Here is a 24,835-nt window from a genome sequence, read left to right on the forward strand (position 1 = left end):
CTGAGTAAACATGCAAGGACGGCTCCATCAGCCCCAGCTCTAACCTGCAATGTGAAGATGCGACAGGGGTGTATCAGCCCTCCTGTTGCACCTGCATACAAGGTGGAAACAACAGTGGCTTCTTTCAAGGTATCTCCATCCTGCAATGTGTGTTTGTTTGTAATGCCTTAAAAAGAAAAGTGTGTGTGGCCCATGCTCGTCAAGAAATAAAACTTGAGCCTCAAAGTGTCTATGCTGCTCCCTTCAACAAAAAAAGCATTGGGATGCCTTGTATCTTGTGGGGCCTGAATCCCAAACTACCAATCAGCTTAACCTCGACCTCTCTTACTGTATGAACAGTTGTTTTGTTTTTAAAACATTCCAGCAGTTTTCCACGGACAGACATTCCGGGAACCCACCTGCAATTTCCAGTATCTACCCTGTATCCCTTTGTTAAAAATGATATTATCAGTGAGAAAAATATCTCCCACCTTAATCCCAGTACTTTCTAAAATTTATTGTTATGGGGGGTGGGGGAAGAGCACTGGACCTTATGCCAGATGATGTATGCCCCATTCTCAAGAGACCGTGTTACCAGTGTGAATTATCTGGTGCTTTCTATAACTTGCACTATAAGTGAAACATTCCCCACACACGGTGCATTTATATGGCTTCTCCCCCCCCCGTGTGGGCTCTCTGGTGGACGACCAAGGTAGACTTTTTTTTTTTAAAAAAAGAATATTTATTGATTTTATAAAAACACGACAAAAAAAAAACCAGAAAAAGAAACAGAAAATATACACAACAAAACAAAATACCAACATTACAATAAAAAAGAAAAGGTATCAGATCAATCTTATATCACAAATCTTTGTCGATTTCCTCCATTCCCTCTCAACTACGTTTGCTTATCTTACTTCCTTAGTACTTTCCAAATCTTAATTCCATTCTTTTTAACAATTATCTAAACCCATTTAGGCATTTAAATGGTTTCTTCCAGGTGTGAATTTGTTGATGTGAAGGAGTGATTACAAGCTGAACAACTTTCCGCACTGCACACATTTAAATGCTTTTTTATCCTGCGTGAGTTTGTTGATGTTCTCTGATGTAAAGTAAGGTTTGTCTTCCATATGAAGCTCTTTCCACACTCCATACATTTAAATGGTTTCTCCCCTGTGTGAATTCGTAAATGTTTTCCACTGTCAGCGGACGTCTTCCCACATGCCATACATTTAAATGGTTTCTCCCGTGCGGGACCGTAGAGGAATATTAAGACTTCCCCTCTCACTGAAGCACTTTCCACAGTGTGTGTATAATGAGATAAGAATCCAATGTCTTTATTCAGACCAGGACTCTCCATGCTTTTAAGTTTGGTAATAAGTTGCAGTTCAGCAACTTCTCTGTCTGGAAAGCAGTTACCAAACTTAAAACCATGGATCTCATGATACATGATAAAGCTATCATGGTTTCTTCACTGTGTGAGTCCATCGATGTTGTCTAAGTGCATCAATACGACTGAAGGTCTTTCCACACTCCGTACATTTAAAGGGTTTCTCCCCTGTGTGAGTTCGTAGATGTTTTTTAAGGTTGCAACTTTGATTGAAGCAGTTTCCACACTCCATACATTTAAACGGTTTTTCTCCTGTGTGAATCCGCTGATGTGTTCTATGGTTTCCACTATTCGAGAAAGTCTTCCCACACTCCATACATTTAAATGGTTTCTCCCGTGTGTGAATTCGTTTTACATGGCTTCCACTATCCGTGAAAGTCTTCCCACACTCCATACATTCAAAGGGTTTCTCCCCTGTGTGCGTTCGCTGGTGTGTAGTAAGGTAATACTTCCACCTGAAACACTTTCCACACTCCATACATTCATATGGTTTCTCCCCTGTGTGAGTTCGCTGGTGTAAAGTAAGGTATTGTTTCCACTTGAAACACTTTCCACACTCGATACATTCATATGGTTTCTCCCCTGTGTGAGTTTGCTGGTGTATTTTAAGGTAATGTTTCGACTTGAAACACTTTCTGCACTCCATACACTCAGATAGCTTCTCCCCTTTGTGAGTTCGCTGGTGTATAGTAAGGTTCTGATTCCACCTGAAAGACTTTCCGCACTCCATACATTTGAATGGCTTCTCCCCTGTGTGAATTCTTTCATGCGAACTAAGGGATGCACGATCAATGAAGCTCTTTCCGCACTCCAAGCATTTAAATGGTTTCTCCCCTGTGTGAGTTTGTAGATGTTTCCTAAAGTTTCCACTTTGACTGAAGCTCTTTCCGCACTCCAAACATTTAAAAGGTTTCTCCCCTGTGTGAATTTGTAGATGTATTGTCAAGTTTCCACCTTGACGGAAGCTCTTTCCGCACTCCAAACATTTAAATGGTTTTTCTCCTGTGTGAATCCGCTGATGTTTTCTATGGCTTCCAGAATCAGTAAATGTCTTTCCACACTCCAAACATTGAAATGGTTTCTCCCCTGTGTGAGTTCGCCAATGTTTTTTAAGGTGTTCTTTCCGGCTGAACGACTTTCCACATTTCGTACATTCATATGGTTTCTTCAATAAAATTCCAGGTGACTTCTCGGAACTCTGACTATTTTTTCCATCATCTGCTTGGGGAGGAAAGAAAATCCTGTTAGGCTTCCAAGGAAGAGGAAGAAGTAACAAAACACACATCTGGTGCAAATAACAACTCTTATTTCAATATCTCTTGTTCTCCCTTTTCATGTTCCAATTTTTTAGGAATACCCCAAAATAATGTCAATATATATAGTAATGCTAAGCGTTACAATCTGGGCAACAAATGAAAACTTTCCTCTTTTCCCTGGCTTTGCCTAATGAAATCATCTCTGTCTCTTTAAATTGTTTGGGTGGGTGTACTGTATAATAATGCCAAGTGTTACAATTAAGGCAGCAAATTTAAAAGTTTCCTCTTTTCCCTGGCCTTTGCCTAATTACACAGTCTCTTTAAATTGGGTGGGCGGGGGTTCTGTTTCGGTTGTTAGAATGTTATGTATTTTTCTATTTTCTGTTATGCTTAGATGAAGGGTGGTATATGAACAATTCTATGTACACTTGGAAGAGACCCCGAGGGTCCTCTTGTCCAAACTTCTGCAATGCAGCAATCTCGACTTAGGCATCTAACTTCTGCTTAAAAGCCTTCAAAGGACGAGTGTCCACCACTTTCAGAGGGTGTCTGTTCTACTGTTTAGCTGGATTTACATTTCTTGTAATCTGAATTCATTGGATCAGCTCCTACCCTCCAGAGATGAAGATAACAAGCTTGCACCATCTTCATGGGAAGATGGATATCTGAAGATGGCATATCTCTTCCCAGTCTCCTTTTACCCAAGCTACACAAACCCAGCTTCCTCAGCTATTCCTCATAAGGCTTGGTTTCCAGTCCCTTGATCATGTTAAGCTTGTGGTCTACTAAGGTCTTGAGACATGAACTACTGGCAATCCAGATTTTCTGTTTTTTATATTGTAATCTATGCAGCGATGCTCAGATGAAGGGTAGTATATGAGAAATTCTATGCAAACTTGGAAGAGACCCCACAGGCTCTCTTGTGCAATACCCTGCAGTGGAAATAGCACCTAAAATTCAAAAGCCTGGGAAAAGGATTTCCTCTTCACCATCCATCTATCTGTGTCCCTGTCTCCACTCCCCTGGAACTCACCAGATATCTCTGAGGGCCCTGGGAAAAAATACTCAGAGGTTTTGGGGAGGGGTGCAGGAGGCAGTCTAATAAGGTCAACTGTCCATCTTCCTCCTTCCATCCTTGCTCGGTTTAAAGGTTCAGCCGCTTTCATCCTTCCTTTTTAAAAAGTTTTTATTAAACAAATTTAAAACAATGCATTATCTATCACATTGTCAATTACATTTCCCCCCCCCTTTTGTCCCCTCCCTTCATCCCCCCTTCCCAAGACTTCCCTCAACTCCCCCTCCCCCGTTTTATTCTCACAAGGTTTTCTCTGCATGTTATCAAATTGTACATATTTTCACCTTATCTAATTGTGGGTGTATATTCAAAACCTGCTAAGGAGTCCAGTTCGTTTTGTTGTCTTTTTAAGTAATTGGTAAAAAAAAAATCCAATTCTTCTTCAGAATCCCTAACAAAAATGCTTCTGGTTTTTTAACAAATGTTCTTTTAAACATTTTTTTCAGCTCATTATATATCATCTCCCAATTTTTTAAAACTTCTCTACATTCCCACCACATATGGTAAAGTTTCCTCCTTTTCCTTACATTTCCAACATTTATTTGATCCAGTTTTATACACTATTCCCACTTTAGCAGGTGTAATATACCATCTATACGTCATTTTCATATAATTTTCCTTCAGGAAAGAACAATCAGTACATTTTAAATTTATTTTCCACAATTTTCCCCAGTTCTCAAATTGATAAGCTTGTGGTCTACTAAGGCCCTGGGTCGGGTACTACTGGCAAGCCAGGTTTTCTGTTTTTATATTGTAATCTGTGCAGCGATGCTTAGATGAAGAAATTATATGAGAAATTCTACGGTATGTAAACTTGGAAGAGACCCCGCGGGCTCTCTTGCGCAATCCCCTGCAGTAGAAATAGCACCTAAAACTCAAAAGGTTTTCCTCTTCACCATCCATGTATTGATCCATTTATAGTATGTCCCCATCTCCACTCCCCTGGAACTCACCAGATGTCTCTGAGGGCCCTGGGAGAAAATGCCCAGAGGTTATGGGGAGGGATGCAGGAGGCAGTCTGACAAGGTCAACTGTCCATCGTCCTCCTTCCATCCTTGCTAGGTTTGCAGGTTCAGCCTCTTTGGTCCTTCCTGTGGAGCTCAGAAGCTGCAGGTTCCTGGGAGGGAAGAAGAAGGAAAGGGAGCCTCAGAGACCCTGCAGGGATTCTCCTGCCCAAAACATTCTGGAGCCTCTAGAGAAGTTCAAATGGGGTAACCCTTCCAACAGGAGGCCCATTTTTAAAGGGTTGGGTTTTTTGTTTTTTTGGTGATACCAATTCAATCTGTCCTCTCCCTGCTGGGGCTTTCTTATCAGTAAATCTGCAAAGGGCTGCTTTCTGACACCCCCTCCCTCCCTCCAGCCAGGACTTTCTTGAGCTTTCTGCTTACTTTGGGGAGGAGGGTTCCCTTCCAGCCCCCACCCAACCATTTCTCCTTCTCTTCCCACAACCCACTGGAACTCAGCACACCACTCCCAGCCTCAGGTAGTGATGATGGTGATCCAGCCTCTTTTAAACTATTTTGCAGAGCTCAAAGTTTAAACAAGTTGTGGCGTCTTGGGAGGGAGGGAAGCCCCAGACCCCTGCAGAGACTGACCCCGGTGGACCTTTGCTCTAATTTGGTGTCATGCAGCATCCTACCTTGGGAGCCCCCAGTTCCTGAGGGAGAAGCAGTTTCCAAGGAGGAGGGGGGAGAAAGAAATTCGGACTCCCCCCCCCCTTTTATGGATGTGACTTTAAGGAAACTCCTGGGCAGGAGGGAAAAACCAAGGAAGCCCCTATGGAGATTTCCTCATCTAAGATAGAGCCCTTTCTCTCAAGCCCCGCCCCACATAACTGATCATATGACACAGTACATATATCTCTATCTACACACACACACCAGCCCCCCCCCCCTCACGGGCCCCATGGATCTGGCTTCTATGTTCCTCCCCCCAGAACCAGAGAACTGTGGAGCTGGAAGGGAAACAGAGGGTCAGATTCTAGACCACCCACCCCCCCGTAATGCAGGGGTCGCAAGAACAGCATCTGCCAAAGATGGATGCCCACCCTCTTTTCCCCCTTGGGGTCCCCTATTCTCAAGGGGCACCCACTTCCGAGCCCCCCAAACAGCCCGCTCACCCCCGGGGGTCATGGGTGGGGGCTGCTGGGACCTCGGAGGTCTTGGGTCCCATGGCTTCCCTTCCCCCCATCCAGGGGATCCCCCATTCATCTCTCAGCCCCCCCATCGCCTACTCTGCACCCCGCCTCGCCCCAGAGCCTCCCCTTCGCCCAAAGGACTCACCGCCCCAGAGGCCTCCCACGAGGAGCGGAAAGAGGAGACCACACGAGGTGGCGGGACCGGAAGGGGGGGCATTTTCAAGGCCGCTCTAGGCAACCGGACTCTCTCGCTCCCCTTAACCCTTACGTGGCCTTGCCGCTGGGGGATTCCTGCTCAGGCTGAAACTGCGCAGGGCACCGGGAAGGATCCGGATCCTGCCAGATTCAGGACAGGACTGGCAACATTCGTCTAGGCTCCCACGCTGGGAAAGGGGCATATACAGGGGCCAGCTCCTAGGGGCCCGGGGCCCTTGGGAGGCAATGGCATATTGGAGGGGCGGTAGGTGGGATGGTTCAGTGGGTACAGCATGAGGCTCTTCATCTCAGGGTTGCCGGTTAGAGACCCATGTTGGGCAAAAGAGGGGGGTTGGACTAGATTTTGGGGGGGGGCGGACAGGGCCAGGCTACAAGACGAGTGGGCTTACAAGGACAGAACCGGGGAATGGGAGAGTTGGAAGGGGGATCTCCGAGGGTCATCCAGCCCAACCCGCTGCGATGCTGGAATCGCCACGGAAGCATCCACGAGAGACGGCCTCCCCCTGCCAGTCTGCACCATCCTGGTCCGGCCGAGGTTGCCATGCGTGGCCCCCTTTCAAAGCTAGAGGTTCTCTCTCTCTCTCCCTGGGGAGAGCGGGTGGGATGGAGGTAGTCGATGCAACTCTGTGGGAGGAAAGGGAATATTCTCCCCACCCCACCCCACCCCACAAACTCTCCTCCGCCAGCCTCCAAACATTGGTGTGGTCAGGGGGCATCTGCCAACCCTGCCCTGCAATCAAGTAAATAAATAAAAAGACTTCACTAATGGACAGATCATGTTACAGATAGCTCGGTTCTTGCCCCCCCCCCAAAATAAATCTCCAAAAAGGACCCAAGGAGGCGAGATACAGAAGCCGACTGCATCCTGAAGAAGGGGCTGCATACTCTACCCCGGGGTCAAGAGAGGCAGTGGGGTGTAGTGGGTGGATACACCTGTTCTGCCCTCCTTCCCTTTGCGCAGATGCTCAGCCAAAGCATGCTCCTTTCTTTTCGAGGGGAATGTGTGCTTCCTTTATTCCTATATCGAGGGGAGAGGAGGACTGGGAAAAGTGTGGGCAGGCGGAGGAGAGGAGAGGAAGGCGTCCTCTCCCAGCAAAGACAAATGTATTTCTGACAACATCCACGTAAGCTTCTATGGGCCTTAGTAGGCTTCACACCTGCTGAGAGGTGACGGGGCTCAGTCGCAATACATGTGCCCATGCATCTAAAACTGGCCGCAATTGGATAATGGCAAGTTGCAAAATGCACCTAGTCCTTAGGGCGTTTCAAATGCTGCTCTTGCCCCTAGATGAATGAAGTACTATACCTTGCACTCAGGTATAATAGTTGTTGTTTTTTAAGCGTGTTAAATGCGTTATAACACAGTGACACCATATGGCGCTGTGGAGTTGCATATTTCATCAACATGATTTCTCATTACAGGTAGGTAGCCATGTTGGTCTGAGTCGAAGCAAAATAAAAAAATTCCTTCAGTAGCACCTTAAAGACCAACTAAGTTTTTATTTTGGCATGAGCTTTTGGGTGCATGCACACTGTGTGCATGCACACGAAAGCTCATACCAAAATAAAAGCTTAGTTGGTCTTTAAGGTGCTACTGAAGGAATTTTTTAAATGATTTCTCATGATGAACGTTTTACAACACGTTTCCCCGAAACTTTTTTGATGTGTCTAGATGCAGCGTAGATGTCAGGATTGCTGTGCTGGAGAAATTTAAAAGGGGTTCCTCGAATGAACGTCTCCCACCCAGAAAACAAAAGAATGGAGGCTCCAAGTGAAAAGACAGGCCTTTATTGAACTACACACAGAGACAGCCTCAAAAATGAGGAGGATGTGAAGAAACACATCTAAAGCTATGTTCAATATACACTTCTAGATTATATTCGTAATTTCATTTCACCAACAAAGGATTCCAGCAATCTGAGTAGTTGCAACCCACTGTCACCATCCTGAACCAATCAAATATGACATCGCTCTTCCGCTCAGCCCGCATCATCATATCATGTCTGTTTGTTGAGACACTAATTTTCCTTTTCATTAAATGTCTCCCAATATCCTCTTTCATCTATCTAAAAAAACAATTCAAGATGAATCACAATCATCATGCCTAGCCATGTGGCTTGGCAATGACTCCAAAGAAAATAGAATCATTGAAAGTATAGTTTTATGAAATTATTATTTTCTCCATCATTTGTACACCTCTCAAGGGGAAAGCTCCATTAAACTCCATGGGATCTACATCTGAGTAAGCATGCAGAAAGGTACTTTCTAAAATTTACTGTTATGGGGGGTGGGGGAGAGCACTGGACCTCATGCCAGATAGTGTATGCCCCATTCTCAAGAGAGAGTGTTACCAGTGTGAATTATCTGGTGCTTTCTATAACTAGCAATGTAAGTAAAACATTTCCCACACACGGTGCATTTATATGGCTTCTCCCCCGTGTGGGCTCTCTGGTGGACGACCAAGGTAGACTTGTCAGCATAACATTTCCCACACTCAGGGCACTTATGATTTCTCTCCCCTGTATGGATTTTCCGATGTTTCACGAGGTGTGAGTGGCGTTGAAAACATTCTCCACACTCGGTGCATTTATAGGGTTTCTCTCCTTTGTGGACAATCTGGTGGATCACCAATGTAGAGTTGGCAACAAAACACTTCCCACACTCCATGCACTCGTAAGGTTTCTCTCCAGTATGGACTTGCTGGTGTTGCCTGAGGGAAGATTGGTTGGCAAACCCTTTCCCACATGCTGTGCATTTATAGGGCTTCTCTCCAGTGTGGATTTTATTGTGTTCCACAGCGGCTGAGCGTTGAGCAAAACTTTTCCCACACTCCATGCATTTGTATGGTTTCTCTCCTGTGTGGACTCTCTGGTGGCTCATCAAACCAGAACTGTCGGCAAAGCCCTTCCCACACTCCATGCATTTGTGAGGTTTCTCTCCCATGTGGACTCTCCGGTGGTGAGACACGAGGTGAGTGTTTTGAGAAAAACATTTGCCACACTCTAGGCACTTGTAAGGTTTCTCCCCAGTGTGGACTTTCTGGTGGCACAGGAGATGAAATTGGTCAGCAAACCGTTTCCCACACACGGTGCACTCATAAGGTTTCTCTCCAGTGTGGGATCTCTGATGCCTCACAAGGTGAACTTTACGAGAAAAACATTTGCCACACTCCATGCACTTGTAAGGTTTCTCCCCAGTATGGTCTTTCTGGTGTAGCCTGAGGGAAGATTGGATGGCAAACCATTTCCCACATGCTGTGCATTCATAGGGCTTCTCTCCAGTGTGGGATCTCTGGTGGATCACAAGGTGAGCTTTTAGAGAAAAACATTTGCCACACTCCATGCATTTATAAGGTTTCTCCCCAGTGTGGGATCTCTGGTGCATCACAAGTTGAGCTTTTATAGAAAAACATTTGCCACACTCCACACATCCATAAGGTTTCTCCCCAGTGTGGGATCTCTGGTGGATCACAAAGTAAGATTTGTGAGAAAAACATTTGCCACACTCCCCACATGTATAAGGTTTCTCCCCAGTGTGGCATCTCTGATGCCTCACAAGGTTACTTTTTTGGGAAAAATATTTGCCACACTCCCTGCATTCATAGGGTTTCTCCCCGGTGTGGACTCTCTGGTGGATCCTCAGGTTTTCTGAGCAGGTAAAAGTCTTCTCGCACTCAGGGCATTTGTAGGCCTCTTCTCCCTTGTGGGTCCTCTTTTGTCTCACTATTTGACACTGTAGAGCAAACTGTTTCTCACACTGCAGCGGCTGATCAAGACCAGGTTTCCCAGTAAAACACTTCCCAGAAGAACTACAAATGGTCTTTCGCCCGAAGGCATTTCCTGGGACAAATGGGAAACAGGAAAATGAGACCGTGAACTTTGGAAACAATGAATATTTGTGTCGCTCATCTGTGGAACTCAATGCTGCACAAAGAGAAGAAAGGGTGTGTGTATGCAAGGGGCTGGAATCACCTGACTTGCCCAACCACCAGTTCTGTGAACCTTTAAGAGGGGACCTTTAAGAGCTACAGCCAAAAGAACTGGGAAGTATAAAACATCTTATTTTAAGGAGCTCCCATGTACTAATGTTATTGGCTTTTTTTCCATTCAGAATTCAGTTGCAGCACATTTAAGGTGGGCACCATTGCCACTCTAATGATAATAATAATAATAATAATAATAATAATAATAATAATAATACCAATAACAATAATAATAATTTATTATTTATACCCCGCCCATCTGGCTGGGTTTCCCCAGCCACTCTGGACGGCTTCCAACAGAAGAATAAAATAATTGATTAAAGATTAAAAGCATCTCTAAACAGGGCTACCTTCAGATGTCTTCTAAAAATCTTTGACATCTGATGGGAGGGCGTTCCACAGGGCAGGCGCCACCACCGAGAAGGCCCTCTGCGTAGTTCCCTGCAACTTGGCTTCTCGCAATGAGGGAACCGCCAGAAGGCCACTACCAAGAAGGCCCTCTGCCTGGTTCCCTGTAGCTTTGCTTCTCGCAGTGAGGGAACCGCCAGAAGGCCCTCGGCACTGGACCTCAGTGTAGGGGCAGAACAATGGGGGTGGAGATGCTCCTTAGGGTATACTGGACCGAGGCTGTTTAGGGCTTTAAAGGTCAGTACCAACACTTTGAATTGTGCTCGGAAGCCAATGTAGATCTTTCAAGACCGGTGTTATGTGGTCTTGGCGGCCGCTCCCAGTCACCAGTCTAGCTGCCGCGTTCTGGATTAGTTGCAGTTTCCGGGTCACCTTCAAAAGTAGCCCCACGTAGAGCCCATTGCAGTAGTCCAAGCGGGAGATAACTAGAGCATGCACCACTCTGGCGAGACAGTCTGCGGGCAGGTCGGGTCTCAGCCTGCGTACTAGATGGAGCTGATAGACAGCTGCCCTGGGCACAGAATTGACTCTAAGACAACAAGGGAGGTGTTCATGGTGAGTTCTAGAAAAACTACACTTACCTGACAATTTGGTCAGTTTCTTGCTCACTTAAAATCTGATATATACCGTATATTCCGGCGTATAAGACGACTGGGCGTATAAGACGACCCCCAACTTTTCCAGTTGTTTGGAATATACTCACTGTATAAGAAATATGACCCGCGTATAAGACGTCCCCTGACTTTTGAGAAGATTTTCCTGGGTTAAAAAGTAGTCTTATACGCAGGAATATACTGTATGTTAAATGAACTGTTAATCATTAGATATTTAGCGTTTCACAGGGAGATGCCATATTTTTCCGTGTATAAGACGACCCCTATTTTTTAGGGACCACAAATAAAGTAAGTTGGGGGGAATTGCCCAGAGTTGTTAAGCTATTGGGGGGGGGATTCCCCACCCCTGCCAACCCCATGCCCCGCCAAAGCCACCGATAACAGGCATGCTCACAGCCAGCAGCCACTAATCGCCCACCAAATTGCCCCAGCACCAGCCAATCGCCATCAGGCCTTGCTGCAGCCACCAATCACACGCCTAATCGCTGCTTGCGACTGCCACCAATCATGTGTCCCCCCTCTGCACTATCTGTGTACAGTGGTACCTTGGGTTGAGTACTCAATCTGTTCCGAGGTGCCATTCGCAGCCCGAAAAGTACTCAACCCGAGTGGCCATAGCCGATACAGCACTTCTGCACACGCACAAAGCACACAGACCGCTTCTGCGCATGAGCGTGTGGCGGAACCCGGAAGTAAACACTTCCGGGTCCACACAGTTCTTAACCTGAAAGTACGCAACCCGCAGCGTACTTAACACGAGGTATGGCTGTATAAGACAACCCCCTAAAAAAAACATATCATGACTGTGTTATTGCAGTACTTAACATTTTTTAAAAAATGTTTGCTGCCTTAAGGACAAAATGAATTTGAGGAAAATACCATATACACATTTGACTAGATCCAGACGCTCTTGGACGAAACTGATTTTCCCAGATTCGTTTCAATAAGGGTTTAGGTCCAGTTTGGGCACAAAACTGCTGGAGTCCAGCGCCGAGGGCCTTCTGGCGGTTCCCTCACTGCGAGAAGCAAAGCTACAGGGAACCAGGCAGAGGGTCTTCTCGGTAGTGGCACCCGCTCTGTGGAATGCCCTCCCATCAGAGGTCAGAGAGATAAACAACTACCTGACATTTAGAACACATCTGAAGGCAGCCCTGTTTAGGGAAGTTTTTAATGTGTGACATTTTAATGTATTTTAATCTTGTTGGAAGCCGCCCAGAGTGGCTGGGGAAACCCAGCCAGATGGACGGGGCACAAATAATAAATTATTATTATTATTATTTTGTCACCCTGTAGGATGACCTCTGTCAGAGGAGAGACAGGCACAATGTGTCCTTGTTAATTCACTCCATTCTTAGGGTCCTTATGGTTGCCTCCACGGTAAGTAGAGATGGGAAGCAACGAATCACTCCATCCCCTACTGAAAGACCCAAAATGTGTTATTGCCGTGGGCTGTTTTTATACCAGCTTGTCATTGTTTAAGGACTGACTTTGCTTTTCCCTGTTGTGCCATTTTTAATTTTTGTATATATTAAAATATTTTATATAAATATTTTATATAAAACTATAAACTATAAAATATTATATATATACATATTACCCAGGAAATTCACGTTCTCGTCATTTTCCTCCATGCCGCTCCCATGCAAGGCTCAGCTTTGCAGCAACACTCCCTGCCTGTATCTGAAAAAGGCGGTCACGTCTTGCAAGGTCACTGGACGCTACGAAATAAGGAAACAGAAAGAGAGAACTTGCTGAATCCCCATATTCCCCTGAATAAACAGCTCAAAGCCAGTAATCAGGAAGAAGGTGGAGTTTGGAGTACACATTTTCAGATTTAAGGCAATTGCCTGGAAGGGGAGCGGGTGGATTACCAGTGTGGGGTAGAAAGGGGTCAGGGTAGTCTAAGAGTGCTAGACCAAATCCATTCTCGCTCAGCCTAACATGCCTCACAGGAACATTGTGAGGAAGAAATGGGGAGAGGGAGAACCAGAGCAGCACACCTTGAGGTCCTTGGAGGGGAAAATAGGGTCATAGATGTAATAAAGTACTGTACATAAATAATAATAATTTGTTGTTATTGTTATTATTATTACCCCATCCATCTGGCTGGGTTTCCCCAGTCACTCTGTGTGGCTTATACTAGTATCTGAACAATGTAAAAAAACCCAGCAAACATTATAAAGCTCCCGATACAGGGCGGCCTTCAGATGTCTTCTAAAAGCTACATACAGCCAATCAGAAGCTGCGCTTTCCTTTCCGAATGTTTTGGAAGTCAAATGGACTTCTGGAATGGATTCCGTTCGACTTCCAAGGTACAACTGTAGCTGTATTGAGTTGTTTCAATTGCTTTTGTTTGATTTGCTCATTGCAAACAGCTGGAAGTCTGTAAATTTTGATAATAAACCTGATTTGCAATGGGGATTGAATAATTTCGATTGCAAGTGCATATAAAATTATTTGGAGAGGCCCAAGGGAGCTTTCTTAAAAATATGGGCAACACACACTTCTGCAAAACCCCACAATCAATAAAGATAAAACTGGGGCCCTTTGCACCCTGCAAAATATTTTTCTGTCTAGAATTATTACTGTAATTCATTTCATTTTCATACTGCTTTATATATTTTAAAGAGAGAGAGAAAATCTCAGAGCGGTTTTCAACACATTAAAATAATAAAGTTCAGAATAAAACATTACCGAGTAAATTAATATATGAAGTACACGTTCAAAGCAACGTATATTATCTTAAACATTTCACCTCCCTACCCCACCCCTTGCTCATTTGTAAAGACCCTATCCTTTCTCTCGATCGCCTTCCAGGAGGGCAAAGCGGGGCTCCATGGTCTCTTCCCCTTCTTTGCAGCTGAAAAATCATGCAAGAGAAGCGAAAGCAAAAACTCAGATCGAGAAGGGCCTCCCCGTCTTCATGATACAAGGTCAACGCGCCCCCTTCTGCTTCTGATCCCACACTTACCAGCTTTTGCAAAATGGGCATCAGATGCTTTTGCAAATCCTTCCCGCCAGGCAGCCGACCTCCCGCTTTGCAGCTGCAAGAGAGCCTGGGAGATAAAGGGCTGCTGGGAATTGTAGTCTCTTATTGCCAAAAAAAAAGACAAAGAGGTTTCTGTAGCCTGTTCCGTTCTCCCCGCCCACAGGGGGCTGGTTGGTGGGCAGGAAGGGGCTGGCGGAAACATTGCAAGATCTGCTGTGTCGTCTGCGGGAAAAAGCCCCGGAAGCGCACTCTGCAAAAGCTAGTACTGTAAGTGGCGTGCTCAGAAGCAGAAAGGTGGGATATCAGGTCCAAAAGTCTCCTTCCTCGTCCTCTTCCTCTTCCTCTTCGCAGGGCTTGCCTCCCCGCCATATTTTATTCAAGTTCGCACCCCTGGGGTGGAGAGAGAGAGACATGTCATTTGGTAGAAAAGGCTCCATCTTGGGCACTGGCGGGGAAATCTCCCTCCTGCCTTGGCTTCTCCCTCCTGCCCAAGAATCTCCTTAAAGTCACTTCCATAAATGGGGGGAAGGGGGGTCCCATTTCCTTTCTCCCTCTTCCTACTTAGAAACTGCTCCTCCTTTGGGGACTGGGGGCTCCCAAGGTAGGATGCTGCATGACACCGAATTAGACCAAAGGTCCACCTGGGACAGTCTCTGCAGGGGCCGGGGGCTTCCCTCCCTCCCAAGACGCCACAACTTGTTTAAACTTTGAGCTCTGCAAAATAGTTTAAAAGAGGCTGGATCATCACCATCATTACTTGAGGGTGGGAGTGGTGTGCTGAGTTCCAGGGGGTTGTGGGAAGAGAAGGAGAAATGGTTGGGTAGGGGCTGGTGGAGAACCCTCCTCCCCAAAGTTAGCAGATAAGTCAAGAAAACCCTGGCTGGAGGGAGGGAGGGGGGGGGGGAGAGCAGTCTTCTCCAAAGTCTCTCACTTGGTGCATGTTTCTGGGTGCCAGAAAGCAGTCCTGTGCAGATTTACTCATAAGAAAGCCCCAGCGGGGAGAGGACAGATTGAATTGGTATCACCAAAAAACCCTTTGAACATGGGGCTCCTGTTGGGAAGGTGGTACCCCATTTGAGCTTCTCTAGAGGCTGCAGAATGTTTTGGGCAGGAGAATCCTTGCAGGGCCTCTGAGGCTCCCTTTGCTTCTTCTTCCCTCCCAGGAACCTGCAGCTTCTGAGCTCCTCAGGAAGGACCAAAGAGGCTGAACCTGCAAACCTAGCAAGGATGGAAGGAGAACGATGGACAGTTGACCTTATCAGACTGCCTCCTGCATCCCTCCCCACAACCTCTGGGCATTTTCTGCCAGGACCCTCAGAGACATCTGGTGAGTTCCAGGGGAATGGAGATAGGGATATAAATGGATCAATAGATGGATGGTGAAGAGGAAAACCTTTTTTCCAGGCTTTTGAGTTTTAGGTGCTCTTTCCACTGCAGGGGATTGCACAAGAGAGCCTGTGGGTTCTCTTCCAAGTTCACATAGAATTTCTCATATACTACCCTTCATCTAAGCATCACTGCACAGCTTACAATATAAATACAGAAAACCTGGCTTGCCAGTAGTACATGACTCGGGGCCTTAGTAGACCACAAGCTTAACATGATCAAATGGGTGCAAGATGTAGGACTCAACATACAATTTGAGGACTGGGGAAAATTGTGGAAAGTAAATTTAAAATTAACTGATTGTTCTCTCCTGAAGGAAAATGATATGAAAATGATGTATAGATGGTATATTACACCTGCTAAAGTGGCAAACATGTATAAAACTGGATCAAATAAATGTTGGAAATGTAAGGAAAAGGGGGGAACTTTTTACCATATGTGGTGGGAATGTAGAGAAGTAAAATAAAATTGGGAGATGATATATAATGAGCTGAAAAAAATGTTTAAAAGAACATTTGATAAAAAAAACCAGAGGCATTTTTGTTAGGGATTCTAGGGCAAGACCTGTCAGGGAAATCAAGGAACCTATTTATGTATGCTAGAACAGCGGCAAGAGTCTTGTTGGCAAAGGTATGGAAGGCTGAGGAAATCCCTACGAAAGAGCAATGGCAAGAAAAATTGATGAGTTATGCGGAACTGGCAAAGCTGAGATACAAACTGTGAGAGAAGGACAACAGTGAATTTAAAGAAGAATGGGATTTTTTGTTGTTGTTGTTTAGTCGTATAGTCGTGTCCGACTCTTTGGGATTTTTTGTACAACTTACTTAAAAAGACAACAAAATGAACTGGACTCCTTAGGAGGTTTTGAATAAACACCCACAATTTATTAGGAGAATATAGGGTAGATAAGGTGAAGATATGTACAATTTGATAACATGCAGAGAAAACCGTGTGAGAATAAAACCGGGAGGGGGGCGGGGAGTTGAGGGAAGTCTTGGGAAGGGGGGAGAGAGGGAGGGGAGGGGATTAAAAGGGGGAAAATGTTTAATAAAAACTTTTTTTTAAAAAAGGAAGGATGAAAGCGGCTGAACCTGCAAACCTAGCAAGGATGGAAGGAGGAAGGTGGACAGTTGACCTTATCAGACTGCCTCCTGCATCCCTCCCCACAACCTCTGAGCATTTTCTCCCAGGGCCCTCAGAGACATCTGGTGAGTTCCAGGGGAATGGAGATAGGGACATAAATGGATCAATAGATGGTGAAGAGGAAAACTTTTTCCCAGGCATTTGAATTGTAGGTGCTATTTCCACTGCAGGGGATTGCACAAGAGAGCCTGTGGGGTCTCTTTCAAGTTTACATAGACCAAGCCTTATGAGGAATGGCTGAGGTTTCCTTAGCTTGGATAAAAGGAGACTGGGAAGAGATATGCCATCTTCAGATATCTGTCTTCAGGTAGCGAAAGTGCTGTCAGGTGAAGATGGAGCAAGCTTGTTTTCTTAATCACTGGAGGCTAGGACCTGAACCAATGGATTCAGATTGCAAGAAATGTGAATCCAATTAAACATCAGAAATAACTTTCCGGTGGTAAAAGTTTGTTTGACAGTAGAACAGGCACCTCTGAAGGTGGTGGACTCTCCTTCCTTGGAGGCTTTTAAGCAGAGGTTGGATGCAGAGTCGAGATTGCTGCATTGCAGAAGTTTGGACAGGAGGACCTATGGGGTCTCTTCTAAGTGTACATAGAATTGTTCATATACCACCCTTCATCTAAGCATCACAGAAAATAGAAAAATACATAACATTGTAACAACCGAAACAGAACCCCCGGCCACCCAATTTAAAGAGACTGTTTAATTAGGCAAAGGCCAGGGAAAAGAGGAAACTTTTAATTTGCTACCTTAATTGTAACACTTGGCATTATTATAATTTAACATTATTTTCGCTCCATTCCTAAAAAAATGGAACATAAAAAGGAAAAGGGAGAACGTAAAAGATATTGAAATAAGAGGTGCTATTTGCACCAGATGTGTGTTATGTTACTTCTTCCTCTTCCTTAGAAGCCTAACAGGATTTTCTTTCCTCCCCAAGCACGTGATGGAAACAATAGTCAGAATTCCGAGAAGTCACCTGGAATTTTATTGAAGAAACCATTTAAATGTATGAAATGTGGAAAGTCATTCAGCCGGAAAGAACACCTTACAAAACACTGGCGAACTCACACAGGGGAGAAACCATATAAATGTATGAAATGTGGAAAGTCGTTCAGCCGGAAAGAACACCTTACAGCACACCAGCGAACTCACACAGGGGAGAAACCGTTTCAATGTATGGAGTGTGGAAAGACATTTGCTGATTCTGGAACCCATAGAACACATCAGCGGATTCACACAGGAGAAAAACCATTTAAATGTTTGGAGTGCGGAAAGAGCTTCAGTCAAGGTGGAAACTTGACAAAACATCTACAAATTCACACAGGGGAGAAACCTTTTAAATGTTTGGAGTGCGGAAAGAGCTTCATTGATAATGCGTCCCTTAGTTCACATCAAAGAATTCACACAGGGGAGAAGCCATTCAAATGTATGGAGTGCGGAAAGTCTTTCAGGTGGAACCAGCACCTTACTATACACCAGCGAATTCACACAGGGGAGAAACCCTTTGAATGTATGGAGTGTGGGAAGACTTCCACGGATAGTGGAAGCCATGCAAAACATCTACGAATTCACGCAGCGGAGAAGCTATTTGGATGTAAGGAGTGTGGGAAGTGCTTTAGCCTGAAGTCAACCCTCACTTTACATGAGAGAACTCACACAGGGGAGAAACCATATGAATGTATGGAGTGTGGAAAGTGGTTTAGCGTGAAGTCAACCCTCACTTTACATGTGAGAACGCACACAGGGGAGAAGCCATTTAAATGTATGGAGTGTGGGAAGGCTTTCACGGATATTGGAAGCCATAGAAAACATCAACGGATTCACACAGGGGAGAAACCATTTAAATGTATGGAGTGTGGGAAGGCTTTCACAGAAAGTGGAAGCCTTAAAACACATCTACGAATTCACACAGGAGAAAAACCGTTTAAATGTATGGAGTGTGGAAGTTGCTTCAATCAAAGTTGCAACCTTAAAAAACATCTTCGAATTCACACAGGGGAGAAACCCTTTAAATGTACGGAGTGTGGAAAGACCTTCAGTCGTATTGATGTACTTAGACAACATCGATGGACTCACACAGTGAAGAAACCATGATAGCTTTATCATGTATAATGAGATCAATGGTTTCAAGTTTGGTAACTGCTTTCCAGACAGAGAAGTTGCTGAACTGCAACTTATTACCAAACTTAAAACCATGGAGAGACCTGGTCTGAATAAAGACATTGGATTCTTATCTCATTATACATGATAAAGCTATTTTTAGCCATCTCACCCCTTGCTTTTTTTTGTAAGACCAATTGTAGTTGTTAACAGTCATCAACAGGTTTACCACTCCTATCAGCAATCACCCATTCCCACCACCCTTCTGAGTAATACCCCTCCCCACCCTCTCACTATATATAAGGGTCTGGTGACTTCTGTTTCAGTGTATCTGAAGAAGTGTGCATGCACACAAAAGCTCATACCAATGACAAACTTAGTTGGTCTCTAAGGTGCTACTGGAAGGAATTTTTTTATTTTATATAAGGGCAAGGAAGGGCTTAGGCCAGGCACCCCCAAACTTTGACGCTCCATATGTTTTGGCCTACAACCCCTATGATCCCTAGCTAACAGGACCAGTGGTCAGGGATGATGGGAATTGTAATCCAAAACATCTGGAGCGCCGAAGTTTGGGGGTGCCTGGCTCAGGCCAAAGTACCAGAAGGAACACCTGCTTGCACACCAACCTGCCTAAGGTGCAAAGACATTACTGTATTGAATTCTCCCAGTCATTAAAAGGGTTTTTTAATGTACATTTTTCTCTGTTTGCTATAGGTTTATGTATGCATCATTTTGCTTTCCTGAATTGTCCCAGGAATAGCAGCCAACACCTACAGACCTAGGTGCCTTCGCACCCCCCATTTAATATTTGAGGGATTTGTGCCCCCCCCCATGTTGATGGGCATTGTCATTCATATAGTGTGCAAGCACTTTGTCTTGAGATCAATTGTGTGAGGTGGGGCTTACCTGCCCCCTCCCCAGGGAGACAAAGGGAGGAGGGAGAGCTCACATTTGTATGTGCCTATGGAGTACAGAAGTTTAAGAGTCTCCCATCAGCTTTTTCCCACGTCCCTCACACTAGGCCTCGGACTGTGCCCGTTCAGAGAAGGCCTGGGCTTGTTAGGCACTAAATTTTGTGTGTGTGCGTGCTCGTGTGTCTGTGATCTGCGAGCAGACAGCCGGGAGGGAGGGAGACAGGGAGGCTCGGGCAGCTGCCTTGCCTCGCCTCTGAGGTGATGCCGGAACCGGAGCAAGTAGAGGAGGAGGCGGCACCGGGGCAGGAGCCGTGTAAGTGGCTCTCGCTCTGCTTGCTTTACAGCGAGGCGGGAGGAGGTTACGGATGGGAGCCATGGCTCCGGCGGTGGAGGCATCCCTCCGCTTGCGACTGCAGCGGCAGCCGAGGGATCCCACTGCCGCCCAGTGCCTTCGCTCCATAAGACGCACAGAGATTTCCCCTTACTTTTTAGGAGGGAAAAAGTGTCTCTTACGGAGCGGAAAATATGGTAATCTGATCATGCATAGCTTTGCATTTTGAACTTCAATAAGATTCATGATCAATAATGCTGACTGATGTACGGTGTTAAATATATGTGTTTAATAAGTATAAGATGCGGTGTTTGAATGAATTGTATTTGAAACGATATGAAGAGAAGTTTGCATTAGACAGGAGAGGTTTGTCTGCAACAAATTGTGGAATGTTTCCGTTTTGAGGGTTTTGGCTAAATCAGTGTTTCCCAGACTTGGGTCTCCAGCTGTTTTTGGACTAGAGTTCCCATCATTCCTGACCACTTGTCCTGCTAGCTAGGTATGATAGGAGTTGTAGTCCAAAAGCAGCTAGAGGACCAAGTTTGGAAAACCCTGGGCTAAATGATGACTCATTGCTGGAAACCCGAGTGGTCTCTTTTGGCAGAAAATAGAACCTGAGAACTCAGCGGAGCAATGTATTACTTTGTAGCTTTGTAAGCTTTATTTGTAACTCTTTTAAGACTGTTTTGCAGTAAAGCTTTGAAACTCCTGCTTTGTAGTGGAGACTAATTGTTTTCTACTCTACACGCGGTCTGTATCAGTTATACCTCTCTTAGAGCAACTGTCACCATTTCTTACCCCGACCCACCTCACAGGGTTGTTGCAGCGATGAAATGTAACAAACTGTGCTGTCGCTATTTATTAAAACATATACTGTCTCAAGTTATAGGCTGTATGCTGTTCAAGCTTATGGTTACTTTCTTTTACACACCTTCCATAGATCAGACTTCTGCACACACTCACACACTTAGAATCATAGAGTTGGAAGAGACCACAAGGGCCATCCAGTCCAACCCCCTGCCAAGCAGGAAACACCATCAAAGCATTCTTGACATATGCCTGCCAAGCCTCTGCTTAAAGACGTCCAAAGAAGGAGACTCCACCACACTCCTTGGTAGCAAATTCCACTGCCGAACAGCTCTTACTGTCAGGAAGTTCTTCCTAATGTTCAGGTGGAATCTTCTTTCTTGAAGTTTGAATGCATTGCTCAGTGTCCGCTTCTCTGGAGCAGCAGAAAACAATCTTTCTCCCTCTTCCATATGACATCCTTTCATATATTTGAACCTGGCTATCATATCACCCCTTAACCTTCTCTTCTCCAGGCTAAACATACCCAGCTCCCTAAGCCGTTCCTCATAAGGCATCATTTCCAGGCCTTTGACCATTTTGGTTGCCCTCTTCTGGACACGTTCCAGCTTGTCAGTATCCTTCTTGAACTGTGGTGCCCAGAACTGGACACAGTACTCCAGGTGAGGTCTGACCAGAGCAGAATACAGTGGTACTATTACTTCCCTAGATCTAGATACTATACTCCTATTGATGCAGCCCAGAATTGCATTGGCTTTTTTAGCTGCTGCATCACACTGCTGACTCATGTCAAGTCTGTGGTCTACCAAGACTCCTAGATCCTTTTCACATGTACTGTTCTCAAGCCAGGTGTCACCCATCCTGTATTTGTGGCTTTCATTTTTTTGCCCAAGTGTAGTACCTTACATTTCTCCTTGTTAAAATTCATCTTGTTTGCTTTGGCCCAGTTGTCTAATCTGTTAAGGTCATTTTGAAGTGTGATCCTGTCCTCTGGGGTATTAGCCACCCCTCCCAATTTGGTGTCGTCTGCAAACTTGCTCAGGATGCCCTCAAGCCCATCATCCAAGTCATTGATAAAGATGTTGAATAAGACTGGGCCCAAGACAGAACCCTGTGGCACCCCACCAGTCACTACTCTCCAGGATGAGGAGGTACTTCGGTTTTTAACTGGACTGTTTCCTTACAGACCCTCAAATTGTCCTTGGCCTCGGAATCACTACTGCCCTTTTCTGTCAGAGTATTGCCTCTGAGGACCCGTTTTCCTGTAAACACTGTGGGACTATGTCTTTTCTATTTTAACAGTGTTCTGTGATTCAGAACCTCAGAGCTTCTACTGGCTCTCAGGGGTGTATTTAGATGAAGAGAGGCCCTAGGCTACTCGACTTGTGAGGCCCATCCCCATCCCCGACCCCCACAACTAGAAGAAAATAGAAGAGTGTTATAAACAAAATTAAGTGAGGCCAAGAATGATGACGGGTATTTAAAATTCTGCAATTCACAATTTCTCCTCTAAAGGACTTAAGATATTATTGTTAAATACCATGGTGATTTTAAAAAATGCATAAAATTAACACTGAAAAACTTTGGAATAACTGAACTTTGTAAACCTTTTGTGGAATAAGCATTATTTTTTAGGAAGTGAAGTTGTGGCAAAGGCCTGGCCAGGGCAACAGCCTCTTATATACCTGCTGGGATTGGCAAGGCATCTGACCTTCACCTGAATCTCATAACTCTCCTGATAGGTGATTTGGTCTGCAGCCACAATGTGGAAATAAAGGATGAATCATAGAATCAGAGTTGGAAGAGACCACAAGGGCCATCCAGTCCAACCCACTGCCGAGCAGGAAACACCATCAAAGCATTATTGACATATGCCTGTCAAGCCTCTGCTTAAAGACCTCCAAAGAAGGAGACTCCACCACACTCCTTGGTAGCAAATTCCACTGCCGAACAGCCCACCAGATTGCCCATCAGATACCAGGCACTCTACTATTCAAATTAGGCCCCAGTGTTTTTTGTTACAATCCCCTTCTCAGTTAAGTAATTGATTTTAATCTATAATTTAAATACTCAAAACTTTCTTGTTAATTCAAGGAAGTAAACTACTGCTCTCACTTCAGTGTCATTGTACATGGGGAAAAAACAGACAAAAAGTGACATGAACTTCAGCAGCTGAAACCTCAGGTGCTCAAACAATATGGAAGTCATTGCACTGGGGAATGCAAAACACAAACACCGAATAGCAAACATTTCAGGCCCAGTGCAAGGAGAAGTTACATCACCTTGCCCTTTGACATGCTGTTTAGTTGCTTTTTCCCCCACAGTCCTTCTTTGGTTAAATCCCTGGCCAGAAAAAGAAAAATTATAGTGGGGAGTAGCATTGGCTTGGCAGCATCCTGGAGTCTCTGTGTGGTTTGAGGAGCAGGTGCAGTACTGGAGGAAAACATGTTTACGAGAACTTGCAGAAATAGCTCTCTGATCTTGACATGGGTCAATGTGAGGGGAAAGGTGAACTTCGACTGACCTTTACTGATAAAACAGCTTCAAGAGGACCAATATACAGTGGTACCTCAGGTACAAATGCTTCGGGTTAAAAATGCTTCAGGTTTCAGACTCTGCTAACCCGGCCAACGTTGATGCCGAAATCCAGCATCGCCTGAGCTCTGCGAATAAGGCTTTCTCCCGATTGAAGTGCAGAGTGTTTGAGGACCGAGACATTCGCAGGGAAACCAAAATGCTTGTTTACAAAGCTATTGTACTACCAACCTTACTATATGCTTGTGAAACATGAACCACTTATAAACGCCATCTCCAACTCCTCGAAATATTCCATCAACGGTGTCTCCGAAAAATTTTTACACATCACTTGGGAAGACAGGCAAACTAATATCAGTGTACTGGAAGAAGCAAAGATCACCAGTGTTGAAGTAATTATTCCTCAACATCAACTTCGTTGGACTGGTCATGTTGTGCGAATGCCTGATGATCGTCTTCCAAAGCAATTACTCTATTCCAAACTTAAAAATGGAAAGCGTAATGGTGGTGGTCAACAAAAGAGGTTTAAAAACTTTCTCAAGGCAAATCTTAAAAACTGTAGTCTAAAGACTGACAACTGGGTAACACTGGTCTGCGAGCGCTCCAGTTGGTGAACAGCCTTTACCAAAGGTGTCATGGGCTTTGAAGAAACTCGATCTCAGGACGCAAGGGAGAAACGTGCTAAGAGGAAGGAACGCTTGGCAAATCCACACTGTGATCAACTCCCGCTTGGAAGCCAATGTCCCCACTATGGAAGGATGTGTGGATCCAGAATTGGCCTCCACAGTCACTTATGGACCCATTGTTAAAACTGTTTATGGAAGACAATCTTACTCGGCTACGAGTGATCGCCAAAGAAGAAGAACCGGAAGTAGTACCTCGGGTTTAGAACTTTACTTCAGGATGAGAACAGAAATTGTGTGGTGGCGGCGGCAGGGGGTCCCATTAGCTAAAGTGGTTCCTCAGGTTAAGAAGAGTTTCAGGTTGAGAACGGACCTATGGAATGAATTAAGTTCTTAACCAGAGGTACCACTGTATTATTTTAGAGTATATATGAATGCACAATATGGAGTGTTAGGGTTGTAACCAACCTTATTCCTACTCAGAGTAGACCCATTGGTATTAATATCAATATGACTAACTTGGGTTCATTGGGTTGGATTCTACTAACTTGAGAACGTAACTTGTTGTATGCCTGAAGTAAAGTACACTCATATGACAGGACCTTCCGCCTCTCCCCCACGAACACACATCCTAAATCTGTGAAAACTCACTTTTACAATATCTGGGCTGTATCTGAATATAAACACAACTTGGGGTAGTTACTTCTGGACATCATGAGCACATGAAACTTCCTTTTATTTATTCACTTCTTTTCATTTGTGAACTCTTCCTATGAAACAATAAGAAATATACAGGTATAATAGGACCATTTCCTATATTAAAACAATTCCATATAGAAAAGCAATTTCACATTCAATACATATGCAGACTGTTTGTGGGACGGCACCAACTTGTCCTTCAGCTCAGTCCTCAAAATGTCTTGACCCAGTGCTGTTTCTACTTAAAA

General features: G+C 44.8%; 2 protein-coding genes across 2 annotated transcripts in view; one reads left to right on the top strand and one right to left on the bottom strand.

Annotated features, from left to right (window-relative positions):
* Positions 1-20,634, top strand: part of LOC118081411 (zinc finger protein 420-like) — a 38,358-nt gene extending 17,724 nt beyond the window's left edge. The window contains exon 6 of the mRNA XM_035107916.2: positions 17,572-20,634. Within this exon, the coding sequence (XP_034963807.2) occupies positions 17,572-18,672 (1,101 nt within the window). The 3' untranslated portion in view covers positions 18,673-20,634. The remainder of the gene's footprint in view (positions 1-17,571) is intronic.
* Positions 746-14,898, bottom strand: LOC118081514 (zinc finger protein 260). The gene is made up of 4 exons (XM_060269429.1): positions 14,029-14,898; positions 12,655-12,775; positions 8,405-9,892; positions 746-2,287 (listed from the first exon to the last, which is right to left on the bottom strand). Exons 2-4 carry the CDS (start codon positions 12,686-12,688, stop codon positions 1,440-1,442), a joined length of 2,370 nt encoding a protein of 789 aa, XP_060125412.1. The 5' UTR covers positions 12,689-12,775; positions 14,029-14,898; the 3' UTR covers positions 746-1,439.
* Positions 20,635-24,835: the final 4,201 nt, after the last annotated feature.

This window comes from Zootoca vivipara, chromosome 2 (assembly GCF_963506605.1).
Source record: "Zootoca vivipara chromosome 2, rZooViv1.1, whole genome shotgun sequence".
NCBI lineage: Eukaryota > Metazoa > Chordata > Lepidosauria > Squamata > Lacertidae > Zootoca > Zootoca vivipara.